Genomic DNA, 19,622 nt, shown 5'->3' on the forward strand with positions numbered 1-19,622 from the left:
CCCAGAAACCCAAATTCTCCCCCAGACCCCAAAATCAACCCCAGAACCCCAAAATCAACCCCAGACCCCAAAAATTCTCCCCCAGACCCCAAAATCAACCCCAGAACCCCAAATTCTCCCCCAGACCCCAAAATCAACCCCAGAACCCCAAATTCTCCCCCAGACCCCAAAATCCGAGCAAACCCCGAGGAATTTTTTTTTAGGATTTATCAAAGGAATGTGAGGAGTGAGGGAATTTCTGCAAATAAACCCAATGTTGACGCTCTTTTAGGATTTTTGAAGATCTTTTAGGATTTATTGAAGTAATTGTAGGATTTATTGAAGATCTTTTAGGATTTATTGAAGATTTTTTAGGATTTATTGAAGTAATTGTAGGATTTATTGAATCTCTTTTAGGATTTATTGAAGAACTTTTAGGATTTATGAAAATTCCCTTATCATTTATTGAATCCCTTGTAGGATTTTTGAAGATCTTTTAGGATTTATTGAATCTCTTTTAGGATTTGTTGAATCTCTTTTAGGATTTATTGAAGATCTTTTAGGATTTATGGAATCTCTTGTAGGATTTATTGAATCTCTTGTAGGATTTTTGAAGATCTTTTAGGATTTATGAAAATTCCCTTATCATTTATTAAATCTCTTGTAGGATTTATTGAAGACCTTTTAGGATTTTTGAAGATCTTTTAGGATTTATTGAAGTAATTGTAGGATTTATTGAAGATCTTTTAGGATTTATTGAATCTCTTGTGGGATTTTTGAAGATCTTTTAGGATTTATTGAAGATCTTTTAGGATTTATGAAAATTCCCTTATCATTTAATGAATCCCTTGTAGGATTTTTGAAGATCTTTTAGGATTTATTGAATCTCTTTTAGGATTTATTGAAGATCTTTTAGGATTTATGAAAATTCCTTTATAATTTATGGAGTCTCTTGTAGGATTTATTGAACCTCTTGTAGGATTATTGAAGACCTTTTAGGATTTTTGAAGATCTTTTTAGGATTTATGGAATCTCTTGTAGGATTTATTGAATCTCTTGTAGGATTTATGAAAATTCCCTTATCATTTATTGAATCTCTTGCGGGATTTATGGAATCTCCTGTAGGATTTATGGAATCTCTTGTAGGATTTATTGAATCTCTTGTAGGATTCATGGAATCTCTTGTGGGATTTATGGAATCTCTTGCGGGATTTATGAAAATTCCCTTATCATTTATTGAATCTCTTGCGGGATTTGTGGAATCTCCTGTAGGATTTTTGAATCTCTTGTAGGATTTTTGAAGATCTTTTAGGATTTATTAAATCTCTTGTAGGATTTATTGAATCTCTTGCGGGATTTATGGAATCTCTTGTAGGATTTTTGAAGACCTTTTAGGATTTATTGAAGTTCTTTCAGGATTTATGAAAATTCCCTTATCATTTATTGAATCTCTTGTGGGATTTATGGAATCTCTTGTAGGATTTATGGAATCTCTCGCAGGATTTATTGAATCTCTTGTAGGATTTTTGAATCTCTTGTAGGATTTTTGAATCTCTTGTAGGATTTTTGAATCTCTTGTAGGATTTTTGAAGATCTTTTAGGATTTATTAAATCTCTTGTGGGATTTATGGAATCTTTTGTAGGATTTATTCAATCTCTTGTAGGATTTATGAAAATTCCCTTATCATTTATTGAATCTCTTGTGGGATTTATGGAATCTCTCGCAGGATTTATTGAATCTCTTGCAGGATTTACGGAATCTCTTGTGGGATTTATGGAATCTCTTGTAGGATTTTTGAAGACCTTTTATGATTTATTCAATCTCTTGTAGGATTTATGAAAATTCCCTTATCATTTATTGAATCTCTTGTAGGATTTATGGAATCTCTTGTAGGATTTATTGAATCTCTTGTAGGATTTATTGAATCTCTTGTAGGATTTATTGAATCTCTTGTAGGATTTTTGAAGATCTTTTAGGATTTATTGAATCTCTTGCAGGATTTATGAAAATTCCCTTATAATTTATTGAATCTCCTGTAGGATTTATGGAATCTCTTGTAGGATTTATTGAATCTCTTGTAGGATTTTTGAAGACCTTGTAGGATTTATTGAATCTCTTGCAGGATTTATGAAAATTCCCTTATCATTTATTGAATCTCTTGTGGGATTTATGGAATCTCTTGTGGGATTTATGGAATCTCTTGTAGGATTTATTGAATCTCTTGTAGGATTTATGAAAATTCCCTTATCATTTATTGAATCTCTTGCAGGATTTATGGAATCTCTTGTAGGATTTATTGAATCTCTTGTAGGATTTATTGAAGACCTTTTAGGATTTATTGAATCTCTTGCAGGATTTACGGAATCTCTTGTGGGATTTATGGAATCTCTTGTAGGATTTTTGAAGATCTTTTTAGCATTTATGGAATCTCTTTTAGGATTATTGAAGCTCTTTTAGGATTTTTGAAGACCTTTTATGATTTATTGAATCTCTTGCAGGATTTATGAAAATTCCCTTATCATTTATTGAATCTCTTGTGGGATTTGTGGAATCTCTTGTGGGATTTATGGAATCTCCTGTAGGATTTATGGAATCTCTTGTAGGATTTATGGAATCTCTTGTAGGATTTATTGAATCTCTTGTAGGATTTATGAAAATTCCCTTATCATTTATTGAATCTCTTGTAGGATTTATGGAATCTCTTGTAGGATTTATTGAATCTCTTGTAGGATTTATGGAATCTCTTGTAGGATTTATTGAATCTCTTGTAGGATTTATTGAAGACCTTTCAGGATTTATTGAATCTCTTGTAGGATTTTTGAAGATCTTTTAGGATTTATTGAATCTCTTGCAGGATTTATGAAAATTCCCTTATAATTTATTGAATCTCCTGTAGGATTTATGGAATCTCTTGTAGGATTTATTGAATCTCTTGTAGGATTTATGGAATCTCTTGTAGGATTTTTGAAGACCTTTTAGGATTTATTGAATCTCTTGCAGGATTTATTGAATCTCTTGCAGGATTTATGAAAATTCCCTTATCATTTATTGAATCTCCTGTGGGATTTATGGAATCTCTTGTAGGATTCATGGAATCTCCTGTAGGGTTTCAGGCTCCTGCCCCCCTCGCCCCCCTCATCCCGCTCCCCCCGGCGCCGTTCCCTCCTTCCCGCCTCTCCTGTGGATCTCCTCGTTGCAGCCCTCCCTGTTCCGCGCGATCTCGATGGCCAGGAACTGGATCCTGGTGGCTGCAAAAGGGGACAGGGACGGGCTGTGGGGTGGATCCGTGGCTTTGGGGTCGCCGCCCCGGACCCCCAAAACCCCAAACCCACCGAGGATGGTGTTGTCCTCGGTGTAGGCGCCGCGCGCGTCCAGGCGCAGCAGCGTCCCGAAGTTGAAATCCTCCACCACGCCCTCGAAGCTGAGGCAGAACGGGCGCCACTTCTGGGGGGGGGGGGGTCAGAACAACCTCAGCACCCCCAAAAAAAAAAACCCAAAAAAGGGAGAAAATCCCACTAAAAATGTTCCAAAGCCCGCTAAAACCACCCAAACCCCACTGAAACCACCCAAATCCCACTGAAACCCATCCAAAATCCCACTGAAACCCTTCCAAATTCCCACTAAAACCTCCCAAACCCCACTAAAACCACCCAAACCCCAATACAGCACCCCAAAATCCCACTAAAACCACCCAAACCCCACTGAAACCATCCAAACCCCACTGAAACCCATCCAAAATCCCACTGAAACCCATCCAAAATCCCACTAAAACCTCCCAAAATCCCACTAAAACCCATCCAAAATCCCACTGAAACCCATCCAAAATCCCACTGAAACCCATCCAAAATCCCACTAAAACCTCCCAAAATCCCACTGAAACCCATCCAAAATCCCACTAAAACCTCCCAAAATCCCACTGAAACCACCCAAAATCCCACTAAAACTTCCCAAAATCCCACTAAAACCCATCCAAAATCCCACTGAAACCCATCCAAAATCCCACTGAAACCCATCCAAAATCCCACTAAAACCTCCCAAAATCCCACTGAAACCCATCCAAACCCCACTGAAACCACCCAAAATCCCACTAAAACCTCCCAAAATCCCACTGAAACCCATCCAAAATCCCACTACAACCACCCAAACCCCATTGAAACCACCCAAAATCCTACTAAAACCACCCAAACCCCACTGAAACCCATCCAAAATCCCACTGAAACCACCCAAAATCCTACTAAAACCACCCAAACCCCACTGAAACCCATCCAAAATCCCACTAAAACCAGCCAAAATCCCACTAAAATATCCCAAACCCCACTAAAACCCATCCAAACCCCACTGAAACCACCCAAACCCCACTAAACCCATCCAAAATCCCACTAAAACCAGCCAAAATCCCAATAAAATATCCCAAACCCCACTAAAACCCATCCAAAATCCCACAAAACCCCACAAAAACCCCATAAAACCCCCCCCCAAACCCCCCCCACCTCCTTGGCCGCCTCCGATTTGAGCTCCTCGGGGTCCAGGCGCTCGAGGCGCAGCTCCCGGAAGGTTCCGCGGAACTCGGCGTAGATGCGCTCGTCCAGCGGGGTCAGCCTCAGGAACTTGGGGTCCACGGAGGAGATGAGCTGGGGGGGGAGAGGGATCAGCTGGGGAGCCCCAAAAACCACACCCCAAAATGCATGGGGCACCCCAAAAACCACACCCCAAAAACCCACAGGGAACCCCAAAAACCACACCCCAAAACACCACCCCAAAACCACACCCCAAAAACCCACAGGGAACCCCAAAAACCACACCCCAAAACACCACCCCAAAACCACACCCCAAAAACCCACAGGGAACCCCAAAAACCACACCCCAAACCCCTGGGGCTCCCCAAAACCCCACCCCAAACCCCTGGGCACCCCAAACCCCTGGATCACCCCAAATCCCCCCCAAACCCTGGGGCACCCCAAAAGCGTACCCCAAAACCCCTGGATCACCCCAAAACCCCTCCCCAAAACCCCGGGGCACCCCAAAACCCCACCCCAAACCCCTGGGCACCCCAAATCCCCCCCAAACCCCGGATCCCCCCAAATCCCCCAAACCCTGGATCCCCCCAAATTCCCCCAAACCCTGGATCCCCCCAATCCCCCCAAACCCCTGGATCACCCCAAATCCCCCCCAAACCCGGATCCCCCAATCACCCCAAACCCCGGATCACCCCAAATCCCCCCAAACCCCCGGATCCCCCAATCACCCCAAACCCGGATCACCCCAAATCCCCCAAACCCCGGATCCCCCAATCCCCCCAAACCCTGGATCCCCCCAATCCCCCCAAACCCCTGGATCACCCCAAATCCCCCCCAAACCCGGATCCCCCAATCACCCAAACCCCGGATCACCCCAAATCCCCCCAAACCCCCGGATCCCCCAATCACCCCAAACCCGGATCACCCCAAATCCCCCAAACCCCGGATCCCCCAATCCCCCCAAACCTGGATCCCCAAATCCCCCCAAACCCGGATCACCCCCAAATCCCCCCAAACCCCTGGATCCCCCCAGTCCCCCCAAACCCCTGGGCACCCCAAACCCCAGATCCCCCCAAATCCCCCCAAACCACTGGATCCCCCCAAATCCCCCCAAACCCCGGATCCCCCAATCCCCCCAAACCCGGATCCCCAAATCCCCCCAAACCCCGGATCCCCAAATCCCCCAAACCCTGGATCCCCAAATCCCCCCAAACCCGGATCACCCCCAAATCCCCCCAAACCCCGGATCACCCCAAATCCCCCCCAAACCCCGGATCCCCCAAATCCCCCCAAACCCCGGATCACCCCAAATCCCCCCAAACCCCCGGATCCCCCAATCACCCCAAACCCTGGATCCCCAAATCCCCCCAAACCTGGATCACCCCAAATCCCCCCAAACCCCTGGATCCCCCCAATCCCCCCAAACCCCTGGGCACCCCAAACCCCGGATCCCCCCAAATCCCCCCAAACCACTGGATCCCCCCAAATCCCCCCAAACCCCGGATCCCCCAATCCCCCCAAACCCGGATCCCCAAATCCCCCCAAACCCCGGATCCCCAAATCCCCCAAACCCTGGATCCCCCCAATCCCCCCCAAACCCGGATCACCCCAATCCCCCCAAACCCCTGGGCACCCCAAATCCCCCCAAACCCCGGATCACCCCCAATCCCCCCAAACCCCGGATCCCCAAATCCCCCAAACCCCGGATCCCCAAATCCCCCCAAACCCTGGATCCCCCCAATCCCCCCAAACCCCGGATCACCCCAATCCCCCCAAACCCCTGGATCCCCCAATCCCCCCAAACCCGGATCACCCCAAATCCCCCCCAACCCCCGGATCCCCCAATCCCCCCAAACCCGGATCCACCCCAAATCCCCCCCAAACCCCGATCCCCCAATCCCCCCAAACCCCCGGATCCCCCAACCCCCCAAACCCCCGGATCCCCCAAACCCCACCCAAACCCCTGGGCACCCCAAATCCCCCCAACCTTGGATCCCCCCAATCCCCCAAACCCCGGATCACCCCCAAATCCCCACCCCAAACCCCGGATCACCCCCAATCCCCCCAAACCCCGGATCACCCCCAAATCCCCACCCCAAACCCCGATCCCCCAATCCCCCCAAACCCCCGGATCCCCCAATCCCCCCCAAATCCAGATCCCCCAATCCCCCCAAACCCCGGATCACCTCAATCCCCCCCAAACCCTGGATCATCCCAAATACCCACCCAAACCCCTGGACACCCCAAATCCCCTGGATCACCCCAAATCCCCTGGATCCTCCCAATCCCCCCAAACCCCTGGGCACCCCAAACCCCCGGATCACCCCAAATCCCCCCAGACCCCCGGATCCCCCCAACCCCGGATCCTCCCAATCCCCCCCAAACCCCCGGATCCTCCCAATCCCCCCAAACCCCTGGATCCCCCCAATCCCCCCAAACCCCTGGGCACCCCAAACCCCGGATCCCCAAATCCCCCAAACCCCGGATCCCCAAATCCCCCCAAACCCCGGATCACCCCAAATCCCCACCCCAAACCCCACCCCAAATCCCCCCGTCCGGGCCCCCGCAGGCCGCACTCACGTTGAAGTAGACCCGGGCGTGCTGCAGCGCCCTGTGCGCCCAGGCCAGCTCCACGCGGGGCTGCGGGGCGGGCACGGCCGGGCTGCTGCGCACGCGCGGCGCTGCCCGGCCCGGACCCGCCTCCTTCTGGGGTCCCTCCCTCCTTTCATGGGGGTTTCCCTCCCCTTGGGGCTCCCAGTGCTCCCAGTGCTCCCAGTGTCCCCATTCCCTGTATTCCCAGTATTCCCAGTCCCCCATTCCCAGTATTCCCAGTCCCCCCAGTCTCCCCATTCCCAGTGCTCCCAGTCCCCCCATTCCCAGTCCCCCCAGTCCCCCCAGTGTCCCGATTCCCAGTCCCCCCATTCCCAGTATTCCCAGTCCCCCCAGTCCCCCCATTCCCAGTCCCCCCAGTCCCCCCAGTGTCCCCATTCCCAGTCCCCCCATTCCCAGTATTCCCAGTCCCCCCAGTCCCCCCATTCCCAGTAGTCCCAGTATTCCCAGTCCCCCCATTCCCAGTCCCCCCAGTGTCCCCATTCCCAGTCCCCCCAGTCCCCCCAGTGCTCCCAGTCCCCCCAGTATTCCCAGTGTCCTCAGTCCTCCCAGTATCCACAGTATTCCCAGTCCCCCCAGTAGTCCCAGTATTCCCAGTCCCCCCATTCCCAGTATTCCCAGTCCCCCCATTCCCAGTACTCCCAGTGCTCCGAGTCCCCCCATTCCCAGTATTCCCAGTCCCCCCAGTCTCCCCATTCCCAGTGCTCCCAGTCCCCCCAGTGCTCCCAGTCCCCTCAGTATTCCCAGTGTCCTCAGTCCTCCAGTATCCACAGTATTCCCAGTCCCCCCAGTAGTCCCAGTATTCCCAGTCCCCCCATTCCCAGTATTCCCAGTCCCCCCATTCCCAGTACTCCCAGTGCTCCCAGTCCCCCCATTCCCAGTATTCCCAGTCCCCCCAGTGTCCCCATTCCCAGTCCCCTCAGTATTCCCAGTCCCCCAGTATCCCCAGTATCCCCAGTCCCCCCAGTCTTCCCAGTACTCCCAGTCCCCCCATTCCCAGTATCCCCAGTCCCCCCAGTATTCCCATTCCCCCCAGTATCCCCAGTCCCCCCAGTATCCCCAGTCCCCCCAGTATTCCCAGTATCCCCAGTATTCCCAGTCCCCCCAGTATTCCCAGTAATCCCAATCTCCCCAGTATTCCCAATCTCCCCAGTATTCCCAGTCCCCACTCCCAGTTTCCCCAGTCCCCCCAGTTATCATTCCCAGTGCCCCCAGTCCCCCCAGTATCCCCAGTCCCCCCACCCCCCCCAGTATTCCCAGCCCCCCCAGTCCCCCCATTCCCAGTCCCCCCAGTATTCCCAGTATCCCCAGTATCCCCAGTCCCCCCAGTCCCCCCATTCCCAGTAGTCCCAGTATTCCCAGCCCCCCCAGTATTCCCAGCCCCCCCAGTATTCCCAGCCCCCCCAGTATTCCCAGTATTCCCAGTATTCCCAGTATCCCCAGTATCCCCAGTCCCCCGGTGCCGCTCACGTCGTTGCCGAAGGCCTCCGCGGGCAGCGCCAGCGCCTGAGCGGCCGCCGCGGCCTCGCCGGGACCCTGCGGGGGACACGAGGCTGCGACACGGGGACACGGGGACACGGGGACACGGGGACACGGCCCCCCAGTGCCCCCCAGTCCCTCCCAGTGCCCCCCAGTCCCTCCCAGTGCCCCCAGTCTCACCAGTGCCCCCAGCCCCGGCAGCGCCGCCGCCGCCATCGCTGCCGGAAGAGGAGCGGCGGCCCCGCCCCCGCACGGGAGGGGACACGGGGGGACACGGGGGGGGATAGAGGGGGACATGGGGGGACATGGGGGGACATGGGGGACATGGGGGACATGGGGGACACGGGGGGGGGATAGAGGGGGACATGGGGGGACATGGGGGGACATGGGGGGACATGGGGGACATGGGGGACACGGGGGGACACGGGGGGGGATAGAGGGGGGACATGGGGGGGACATGGGGGGACATGGGGGACATGGGGGGACATGGGGGGACATGGGGGACATGGGGGACATGGGGGGACATGGGGGACATGGGGGGGGATAGAGGGGGACATGGGGGGACATGGGGGGACATGGGGGACATGGGGGGACATGGGGGGACATGGGGGGACATGGGGGACATGGGGGGACATGGGGGACATGGGGGGGGATAGAGGGGGACATGGGGGGGACATGGGGGGACATGGGGGACACGGGGGGACACGGGGGGGGATAGAGGGGGACATGGGGGGGACATGGGGGACATGGGGGACATGGGGGGACATGGGGGGACATGGGGGACATGGGGGACATGGGGGGACATGGGGGACATGGGGGGGGATAGAGGGGGACATGGGGGGACATGGGGGGACATGGGGGACATGGGGGGACATGGGGGACATGGGGGACATGGGGGACATGGGGGGACATGGGGGACATGGGGGGGGATAGAGGGGGACATGGGGGGACATGGGGGGACATGGGGGGACATGGGGGACATGGGGGGACATGGGGGGACACGGGGGGACACGGGGGGACACGGGGGGACATGGGGGGACACGGGGGGACACGGGGTGGGATAGAGGGGGACATGGGGGGACATGGGGGGGACACGGGGGGACATGGGGGGGACACGGGGGGGACATGGGGGAGACACGGGGGGACAGAGGGGACATGGGGGGGGATAGAGGGGGACATGGGGGGACATGGGGGGGACATGGGGGGACATGGGGGGACATGGGGGGGACACGGGGGGACACGGGGGGGGACACGGGGGGACACGGGGGGTACATGGGGGGACACGGGGGGACATGGGGGACATGGGGGGACACGGGGGGGACATGGGGGACATGGGGGGGATAGAGGGGACACGGGGGGACATGGGGGGGGACATTGGGGGGATAGAGGGGGACATGGGGGGACACGGGGGGTCAGGGACACACGGGGACAGGGAGGGGACATCGAGGGACACGGAACAATATGGGGGGACACGGAGGGGACATGGAAGGACAAGGGGTGACATGGAGGGAACACGGGGGACATCGAGGGACACGGGGTGACACGGGGGACATCGAGGGACACGGGGTGACACGGGGGGACATCGAGGGACACGGAGGTGACATCGAGGGACACGGGGGGACATCGAGGGACATGGGGGGACATCGAGGGACACGGGGGGACATCGAGGGACACGGAACAATATGGGGGGACACGGAGGGGACATGGAAGGACAAGGGGTGACATGGAGGGAACACGGGGGACATCGAGGGACACGGGGTGACACGGGGGACATCGAGAGGACACAGAGGGGACATCGAGGGACACGGGGGGACACGGGGACATCGAGGAACACGGGGGGGACATCGAGGGATGCGGAGGGGACATCGAGGGACACGGAACAACACAGGGGACATCGAGGGACACGGGGGACATGGAGGGGACATCGAGAGGACACAGAGGGGACATCGAGGGACATCGAGGAACACGGGGGGGACATCGAGAGGACACAGAGGTGACATCGAGGGACACGGGGGGACACGGGGGTGACATGGGGGGACATGGGGGGACATCGAGCGACACGGAGGTGACATCGAGGGACATGGGGGGACATCGAGGGACACGGAGGTGACATCGAGGGACACGGGGTGACATCGAGGGACACGGGGGGACATCGAGGGACACGGGGTGACACGGGGGGACATCGAGGGACACGGAGGTGACATCGAGGGACACGGGGGGACATCGAGGGACACGGGGTGACATCGAGGGACATGGGGTGACATGGGGGGACACGGAGGGGACATCGAGGCACACACACAGAGCGCGGGGACACGCAGGACGGCGCCACCACCAGCGTGTCACCACGCGGTGACCCGTCCCGCGCTCATCCCCCCCCCCACCTGAGGGGCTAATTAACCAATTAACGCTAATCACACGGGCGGGGGGGGGCCCTATAAGCGCCGGCTGCGGGGCGGCCCCGCTGTCTGTGGGGTTCCCTCGGGGCCGACGCTCGCGCCGCTGCTTTGGGTGAGTTTTGGGGCGGCGGGGGGGGGGAAGATTTGGGGGCGCTGGAATTTTTTTTTTTGGGGAGGGGGTCCCACAGCTCCGCGTGCCCCCCCCCTCTCCAGGCCGTGCCACCACCCCCCCACCCTCGCCATGTCCTTCACGGACAGCACCGACAGCGGCTCCGACAGACCCGTGTCCGTCCTTTGGGGTGAGTGTCGCCCCCAGCCCATAAACCCCGCTCTGGGGGTGTCCCCCCCACCCCTCCCTGGGACCCCCCCCCCCCCCCATTTGTCCCCCCCGTGTCCCCCCCGCGCAGGTGCGAGCTGAGCAGCGCGAGGAGCTCCTGCACCTTCCGCGTGAGCGAGGAGTGGCGCTGCGAGCAGCAGCTGGTCCTGCGCACGGTGAGTGACACCCCCACCCCAAAAAAAATGTCCTAAAACCCAAAAAATTTCCTTAAAACCTCCCCAAAAAAAAATCCCTAAAAATCCCCCCCCAAAAAATGTCCCTAAAACCCAAAAAAAAATCCCTAAAACCCCAAAAAAATCCCTAAAATTAAAAAAAAAAAAAATCCCTAAAAATCCCCCCCCAAAAATGTCCCTAAAACCCCCCAAAAATATCCCTAAAACCCAAAAAAAAATCCCTAAAAATCCCCCCCAAAAATGTCCCTAAAATCCCCAAAAAAAATCCCTAAAACTACCCCCAAAATATCCTTAGAACTCCCCCTAAAAAAATGTCCCTAAAACCACCCAAAAAGTATCCCTAAAACCCCCCAAAAATTACCCCACCAGAAAAAAAAAAAAACCCAAAACCTAAAAAATACCGCCAAAAAAGCCCCAAAACAAACAAAAAATCCCTAAAAAAAAACCCCAAAACCCAAAAAATATCCCCTCAAAAAAAAAAAAAAAAAAAAAAAAGCAGGAAATACCTCAAAAAAAACCCCAAAACCCCTAAGAATGCTCCTAAAACCCCAATAAATACCCCCCCCAAAAAAAACCCCAAAACCCCAACAAAAGGGGGTTGGGGGCGGTTTGTTCTTCCCGCTGCCCGGGATTAATTCCGGCATTAATTAATTCATTCATTAATCGCGACGTGGGAGAGATGGCGCGTGGGGGGGGGGATTGTGTCCCTCAGCCCCCCCAAATTCCCGCGGGGTTGGGGGGAACCTCATCCCTGTTTTTTGGGGGGGTGAATTTGTGGGGATCGGGGCTGCGCCCCAAAAACCCCCGGCGGGTCCCGTGCGCTCTCAGGGGATTTTCCCCTCATTCCACGGAGTTCTGCACGATCAGGGGGTGCCCTCACCCCCCAAAAAAACCCCAAAAAAAGGGTGGGGGGTGCTGGTTGAATTTTGGGGGCGTTCTGCGGGAATTCCCTGAATTCCCTCCTGCCCCCCACGCCCAGGTGTGCCTGGGGGAGGCGGCGCGGGATGAGTTCCACGTGCTGGAGGTGCTGGCCGAGGACGGCGAGAGCCGCGCCCCGGTGCCGCTGGCCACGCTCAAACCCTCGGTGCTGCCCTCGGTGAGTGCCCGGGGAGGGGGCTCCGGGCTCGGGGGGCTGCCCCGGGGAGGGCTCCGGGCTCGGGGAGGGGGCTCCGAACTCGGGGGGCTGCCCCGGGGATGGATCGGGGAGAGCTCCGGGCTCCGGGGGCTGCCCCAGGGAGGAGCTCCGGGCTCGGGGAGGGGGCTCCGAACTCGGGGGGCTGCCCCGGGGAGAGCTCCGGGCTCGGGGAGGGGTTCCGGGTTCGGGGGGCTGCCCCGGGGAGAGCTCCGGGCTCGGGGAGGGGTTCCGGGTTCGGGGGGCTGCCCCGGGGAGAGCTCCGAACTCGGGGGGCGGCCCCGGGGAGAGCTCCGGGCTCGGGGAGGGGGCTCCGGGGGCTGCCCCGGGGAAGGGGCTCCGGGGGCTGCCCCGGGGAAGGGGCTCCGGGGGCTGCCCCGGGGAAGGGGCTCCGGGGGCTGCCCCGGGGAAGGGGCTCCGGGGGCTGCCCCGGGGAAGGGGCTCCGGGGGCTGCCCCGGGGAAGGGGCACCGGGGGCTGCCCCGGGGAAGGGGCTCCGGGCTCGGGGAGTTGCCCCGGGGAGAGCTCCGGCCCCGGGGAGGGGGCCCCGGGTTCGGGGGGCTGCCCCTGGGAGGGCCCCGGGTTCGGGGGGCTGCCCCGGGGAGAGCTCCGAACTCGGGGGGCTGCTCCGTGAGGAGCTCCGGGCTCGGGGGGCTGCCCCGGGGAGGGGCTCCGAACTCGGGGGGCTGCCCTGGGGAGAGCTCCGGGTTCGGGGGAGGGGTTCCGGGTTTGGGGGGCTGCCCCGGGGAGGGGGCTCCGGGCTCGGGGGGCTGCTGCTGTCCCAGAGGCCGTTGCTGCTCCGGGGGTCTCCGCCCGTGGCTCCGGGGGTCTCCGCCCGTGGCCCCGGGCAGGGCTCCGGGGTCTGGGGGCTGCTGCCGTCCCGGGGGGCTGCCAGCAATTGTTTGCACCCCCATTTTCCAGGCCTCGCTGGCCGGAGTGGAGCTGACCCCGCCAGTGACCTTCCGCCTGCGGGCGGGCTCCGGGCCCGTCTACGTCAGCGGCCAGCACGTGTCCAGTGAGTGTCGGGGTGTCCAGGGAGGGTTGGGGTCCCCCCCACGTGTCCAGTGAGTGTCGGGGTGTCCAGTGAGTGTCGGGGTGTCCAGGGAGGGTCGGGGTGTCCAGGGAGGGTTGGGGTCCCCCCCACGTGTCCAGGGAGTATCGGGGTGTCCAGGGAGGGTCGGGGTCCCCCCCCACGGGGTCCCCCCCACGTGTCCAGTGAGTATCGGGGTGTCCAGGGAGGGTTGGGGTCCCCCCCACGTGTCCATTGAGTATCGGGGTGTCCAGGGAGGGTTGGGGTCCCCCCCACGTGTCCAGTGAGTGTCGGGGTGTCCAGGGAGGGTTGGGGTCCCCTCCACGTGTCCAGTGAGTGTCGGGGTGTCCAGTGAGTATCGGGGTGTCCAGGGAGGGTCGGGGTCCCCCCCACGTCCCCAGTGAATGTCGGGGTGTCCCCAACCCCCTGACACCCTCCACATGTCCACTGAGTATTGGGGTGTCCCCCCCCGCGTGTCCAGCGAGTATCGGGGTCCCCCTGACCCCCCCACCCCCTGTCTAGTGAGTATCGGGGTCCCCTCCACGTGTCCAGTGAGTGTCGGGGTGTCCAGTGAGGGTTGGGGTCCCCCCCACGTATCCAGTGAGTGTCGGGGTGTCCAGGGAGGGTCGGGGTCCCCCCCACGTGTCTAGTGAGTGTCGGGGTGTCCCCAACCCCCTGACACCCTCCACGTGTCCACTGAGTATTGGGGTGTCCAGCGAGTATCGGGGTCCCCCTGACCCCCCCCACCCCCTGTCTAGTGAGTATCGGGGTCCCCTCCACGTGCCCAGTGAGTGTCGGGGTGTCCCCCCACCCCCTGACCCCCCCACGTGTCCCACGACTATTGGGGTGTCCCCCCCCCACCCCATATCCCGTGAGTTTTGGGGTCCCCCCCCCCCCCGACCCCCCCAGCGGGGTCTGGGGGCTCAGCCAGGCTCTCCCGCAGTCATGGACCTGAGCTCGGATGAGGAGGAGGAGGAGGAGGAAGAGGAAGCAGCAGAGGAGCCCCCCAAGAAGCCCCCCAAGGGCTCAGGTGCCCAGAAGGGCGGCGCTGCCAAGGTCAGCACCTGAGGGCTGGGGGGCCACAGGGGTTTTGGGGGTCCCCGCGGCACGGGGAAGGGGGGTGGGGACCCCAAATTCCTCCCTGTTACGGGGTGACCTTCATCCCCTCGGCGAGGAAGAGTCCCCATCCTCATCCCTTTCTCTCTCCCGTAGAAAAGGAAGCGGGAAAAGGAGGAGGAGCTGTGAGTACCCAAATCCTGGGGCGGGGGGTTGGGGGTCCCCCGTGGCCGGGACCCCAATCCCAAACCCCCCCTTCTCTCCCGAGCAGGAACAGCCTCGCCCCCGAGGGTCCCCCTCCCGCCAAGGTAGGAGCTGCTGGGGGCGTCCCCTGCTCCCCCTAATCCCGGGGGTTGGGGGGCAGAAGGGTCGGTCAGCAGCAGCTGGACCCCAAAAATGGGGGCGCAGCGCAGATTTGGGGGCTCCCCCAGCGCCTTCAGCCCCCTCCCCCGTTCCCGCAGGGACGCGGAGCCGGCCGGGGCAGGAAAGCAGCACCAAAGAAATGACGGGAATTCCATCCAGGTGAGGATTGGGGTGGGGGGTCCCCACAGAGCTGGGGGGGGGGAATTGGGGTGCCCCCAACGCGGGGCTGGGGCGGCTCCGACCCCACAGCGGGGTCAGCCCGGTAAAATCCCTTTTCCTCCTTTCCCTTCCAGGTGCCTGGAAGCAGCAGCTGGTGGTGTGGTGGTGGTCTCGATCCCAAAATAAAGCACATTTTGCACTCCTGGAGCCCCGTGCTGCTCTGGGGGGTGGGAGGGGGGGCTGTGGGAGCACCCCCCACCCTGGATTTGGGGGGCTGTGAGAAGGGGGATTTAGGGACAGGATGGGATCCCACTGGACCTGGCCGGGATTTGGGGGGCTCGGGAATCCCAGAGGGGACCTGACCCCCTGTTTGGGGCTTGGGGGGGGGGGGGGGTTTAATCCCGCTCACACCCCCGCGATGGGGTTGGGGACAGAGGGGACGGGGCCGGGGGCTGCCCCTTTTGTGCCTCCCGGGGGGGCTGCAAAGTTGGCGTTGGGCTGAATTCCAGTCCCGGGGGGGTTGATTTGGGTTGATTTGATGGAATCGGGCCCCCCCCCCCCACCCTCCTGCGGTTGGGGGGGGGGGGTGGGCTCCCTGCTGCTCCCCCTCCTGCCTCTCCCGGGGGGAAACCGAGGCACGAGTGCCAAGGCAGGTGAGCTCTGAACCGACCCCCCCCCTCTTCCCTTGTGGTGCCCTTTGGGGACCCCCCCAGGGCGGTTTGACCCCCCCAGGGCGGTTTGACCCCCCCGGGGTTCCCCAGCTCCCCGCCGCGGGATTTTTCAGGTATTTAACACCTCCCTGGCCAGCAAACGGTGCCCGGCGAGGGGGGGAGGGGGGGATCCCCGGCCTCCCCCTGCGAGGGGAGGGGGTCCCCAGAGCCCCCCCCCAGCGCTGGAGCAGCTGCTGAGCCCCTCCCCAGGTGGGTGAGGCACAGCCCGCGGCTGCGCTGGCACCAAGAGGTGACACAAGCCAGCCCTGTGTCCCCGGGGCGCGGTGCGCTTGGGGCGGGGGCAGCTGGGGACCCCCAAACCGAGCCCCCCATTCCCCCCCCGTCCCGGGCGGGCCCCAGCCCCTCCCTGCGGGCACCGGGCCCGGCACGGGCGGCTGATGGCGAGGGCACAGCACGGCGCTGGGCGACCCCCGGGGCCGCAGGGAGAGGAGGAAGAAGAGGAGGAGGAGGAGAAGCCCCCAGCCCCGCTGCCTCCCCCATGAGCTTCGGGCGTCGCGCGTGGGCTCGGAGCACCCCGGGCTTCACCCGCCCGTTCCCTCGGTCACCCCTGACCCTGCAGAACCTGTCCCTGTGACCCCCGGGCCCCCCCGCTGCCACCCCTGACCCTGCAGAACCTGTCCCTGCCACCCCCCCCGGGCCCCCGCTGCCACCCCTGACCCTGCAGAACCTGTCCCTGCCACCCCCGGGTCCCCGCTGCCACCCCCGGGTCCCCGCTGCCACCCCCGAGCCCCCCCGCTGCCACCCCCGGGTCCCCGCTGCCACCCCTGACCCTGCAGAACCTGTCCCTGTGACCCCCGAGTCCCCCCGCTGCCACCCCCGAGTCCCCCCGCTGCCACCCCCGGGTCCCCGCTGCCACCCCCGGGCCGTTCTCGGCTTTCCCCGGGCTGGGGGAAGGAGGAACCGCCCGCCCCCCTCCCCAAGAAAGTTCCCGGTTTCCTTTTTTTTTGGTTTTTTTTTTTTTTTTTTTTTTCCCCCCGCAGGTGTTTCCAGCTGCTCTCGTTCTCCTGTCGGACCCAGGTAGGTGCGGGGGCTTTGCGGACCCCGGGGTGGGCGAAGCCGCCCTTGGTGACCCCCCGAGCTGCCCCTTGGCTTTGGGGGGGGGTTCCCGGGGTCCCATCCCGAGTGGCTCCGGGCAGGACAGGGATGGCGCCCCGGGGGTCGTGTGTGACCTCGAGGGGGTTCAGCGATGCCGATGCCCCCCCCCCAGACCCCTCTGGAGGGTCCGGGCGAGGCTGGCACGGACCCCAGCCCCGCTCGGGCTCGCCCCGAGGGGGTTAACGGGGTCCGCACCCTCCTAGCGGGGGCTGCGAGGTTCGACACCCCCTCCCCTCTCCCCCGCACCCTCTGGGGCTGCTGCGACCCCTTTTTTTTGTGAGCTTTTAAAATCCGCTGTTCCATATCGGCACCCTCTGCTGCCCGCGGCCCCGCGGCCTTAAAACATCCTCGGGACCTTTTTTCTTCTTTTTTTTTTTTTTTTTTTTTTTTTTCCCTTCCCAAGGTAAATTCTTTGAAAACGAAGAGGGGAAGGGAAGCGCCTTTGATGGAGAAAGGCCCCCCCCAGTCCCATCCCACCTCCCCCAAAGGCGTTAAAGCGGATCCCGGGCAGGAAATGAGTCCTGGCCGCGCACAAAGGTGGTGGAGAGGGATTTGGGGCGCTGGCAGCGCCCCCCGCCCTCCCCGGGCCGGACCCCCTTGTGCGTTCCCACCCAGCGAGGCGATTCCGCATCCCGGGAATGCGGGAGGCAGCTCCTGACCCCCCCTTCCCCCCGAGGTGATGTGTGGAGCCCAAAGTGGCAGCGCGACCCCAAACGTTGCCCTCTCCCCCGCCTGGGGCTCATCCTCTGCCCGCAGCCCCTTCAGGGCCGGTTTTGGGGTCTCTCGGGTGCTGCTCGCACCGGGATCGAGCCGAGTTTTCCCCAGGGTGGCACCCACTGCTCCCCCATAGGGGTACCCAGGGTGGCACCCACTGCTCCCCCATAGGGCAGCACCCCAGGGTGGCACCCACTGCTCCCCCATAGGGCACCAGGGTGGCACCCACTGCTCCCCCATAGGGCACCAGGGTGGCACCCACTGCTCCCCTATAGGGCAGCACCCCAGGGTGGCACCCACTGCTCCCCCATAGGGCACAAGGGGGGCATCCACAGTTCCCCTCTAGGGGTACCCAGGGTGGCACCCACTGCTCCCCTATAGGGCACCAGGGTGGCACCCACTGCTCCCCCATAGGGCAGCACCCCAGGGTGGCACCCACTGCTCCCCCATAGGGCAGCACCCCAGGGTGGCACCCAGTGCTCCCCCATAGGACACCAGGGTGGCAGCCACAGTTCCCCTCTAGGGGTACCCAGGGTGGCACCCCCTGTTCTCCACACTCAGGGCATCACTCTGGTACCCCCTGATCCCCACCCAGGGCATCCCCCGCCGCCTGGTACCCCCAAACCCCATCTCCTCATCCTGGTTACCCCCAAACCCCATCACCTCAGCCTGGTCCCTCCTGTTCCCCCAAATCCCATTCCCCTCATCCTGGTACCCCAAACCCCATCACCCACAGCCTGGTACCCCAAATCCCATCACCTCATCCTGGTACCCCCATTCCTCTCATCCTGGTCCCCCCAAATCCCCTCACCGTGTCGCCCCAAACCCCATTCCCCTCATCCAGGTACCCCCAAACCCCATTCCCCTCATCCTGGTACCCCAAATCCCATCCCCTCATCCTGGTACCCCCAAACCCCATCCCCTCATCCTGGTGCCCCCATTCCCCTCATCCAGGTACCCCCAAACTCCATCCCCTCATCCTGGTACCCCAAACCCCATCCCCTCATCCTGGTGCCCCCATTCCCCTCATCCTGGTACCCCAAATCCCATCCCCTCATCCTGGTGCCCCAAACCCCATCCCCTCATTCTGGTACCCCAAACCCCATCCCCTCATCCTGGTACCCCAAATTCCATCACCCTGTCCCCCCAAATACCCTCACCGTGTCCCCCCCAAACCCCATTCCCCTCATCCTGGTACCCCAAACCCCATCCCCTCATCCTGGTACCCCCAAACCCCATTCCCCTCATCCTGGTACCCCAAACCCCATCCCCTTATCCTGGTACCCCCAAATCCCATCCCCTCATCCTGGTACCCCAAATCCCATCCCCTCATCCTGGTACCCCCAAACCCCATCCCCTCATCCTGGTACCCCCAAACCCCATCTCCTCATCCTGGTACCCCAAACCCCATTCCCCTCATCCAGGTACCCCAAATCCCATCCCCTCATCCAGGTACCCCAAATCCCATCCCCTCATCCTGGTACCCCCAAATCCCATCCCCTCACCGTGTTGCCCCAAACCCCATCCCCTCATTTTGGTCCCCAAACCCCATCTCCTCATCCTGGTACCCCAAATCCCATCCCCTCATCCTGCCACCATCACCGTCCCCCCTGTTCTCCCTGCCGGGGTCACCCGCCCGGCTGTCCCCCCGACCCCGCTGCTGTCCCCCGACCCCGCTGCTGTCCCCCCTCCCCATAATCGCAATGCCCGGGGATTGCGGCCGGACAGACCCCGGGGGGGGCCGCAATCCCCGAACCGGGGCTCCCCCCGCCCCACAAAGCGCGGCTGGGCTTGAGGGGGGGGTCACAAAATTATAACAGATCGAGTTGAACGGAGCCTTAAAGCAGGAGG

The 19,622-nt window shown here is 59.8% G+C and overlaps 2 protein-coding genes across 2 annotated transcripts; one reads left to right on the forward strand and one right to left on the reverse strand.

Annotated features, from left to right (window-relative positions):
• Positions 1 to 453: 453 nt before the first annotated feature.
• Positions 454 to 8,823, reverse strand: PBDC1 (polysaccharide biosynthesis domain containing 1). Its single transcript, XM_053966328.1, has 9 exons — positions 8,767 to 8,823; positions 8,578 to 8,643; positions 7,078 to 7,137; positions 4,471 to 4,611; positions 3,313 to 3,424; positions 2,451 to 3,228; positions 2,306 to 2,388; positions 1,368 to 1,970; positions 454 to 1,139 (listed from the first exon to the last, which is right to left on the reverse strand). Exons 1-6 carry the CDS (start codon positions 8,800 to 8,802, stop codon positions 3,116 to 3,118), a joined length of 528 nt encoding a protein of 175 aa, XP_053822303.1. The 5' UTR covers positions 8,803 to 8,823; the 3' UTR covers positions 454 to 1,139; positions 1,368 to 1,970; positions 2,306 to 2,388; positions 2,451 to 3,115.
• Positions 8,824 to 10,870: 2,047 nt separating this feature from the next.
• NPM2 (nucleophosmin/nucleoplasmin 2) lies at positions 10,871 to 15,430 on the forward strand. The gene is made up of 10 exons (XM_053966332.1): positions 10,871 to 11,094; positions 11,196 to 11,285; positions 11,390 to 11,474; positions 12,472 to 12,588; positions 13,545 to 13,638; positions 14,597 to 14,709; positions 14,866 to 14,894; positions 14,981 to 15,017; positions 15,171 to 15,231; positions 15,366 to 15,430. Exons 2-9 carry the CDS (start codon positions 11,224 to 11,226, stop codon positions 15,213 to 15,215), a joined length of 582 nt encoding a protein of 193 aa, XP_053822307.1. The 5' UTR covers positions 10,871 to 11,094; positions 11,196 to 11,223; the 3' UTR covers positions 15,216 to 15,231; positions 15,366 to 15,430.
• The last annotated feature ends 4,192 nt before the right edge of the window (positions 15,431 to 19,622 follow it).

The sequence above is a fragment of the Vidua chalybeata genome, chromosome 28 (genome assembly GCF_026979565.1).
Source record: "Vidua chalybeata isolate OUT-0048 chromosome 28, bVidCha1 merged haplotype, whole genome shotgun sequence".
Taxonomy (NCBI): domain Eukaryota; kingdom Metazoa; phylum Chordata; class Aves; order Passeriformes; family Viduidae; genus Vidua; species Vidua chalybeata.

Coding starts and splice junctions, on each gene's coding strand:
- PBDC1 (XM_053966328.1), bottom strand. CDS start 8,802: ATGGCGGCGGCGGCGCTGCCGGGGCTGGGGGCACTG. Junction 4,612..7,077: donor ACGCCCGGGTCTACTTCAAC/GTGAGTGCGGCC, acceptor CTCCCCCCCCAG/CTCATCTCCTCCGTGGACCC. Junction 3,425..4,470: donor AATCGGAGGCGGCCAAGGAG/GTGGGGGGGGTT, acceptor CCCCCCCCCCAG/AAGTGGCGCCCGTTCTGCCT.
- NPM2 (XM_053966332.1), top strand. CDS start 11,224: ATGTCCTTCACGGACAGCACCGACAGCGGCTCCGACAGACCCGTGTCC. Junction 11,286..11,389: donor GTGTCCGTCCTTTGGGGTGA/GTGTCGCCCCCA, acceptor CCCCCCGCGCAG/GTGCGAGCTGAGCAGCGCGA. Junction 12,589..13,544: donor AACCCTCGGTGCTGCCCTCG/GTGAGTGCCCGG, acceptor CCCATTTTCCAG/GCCTCGCTGGCCGGAGTGGA.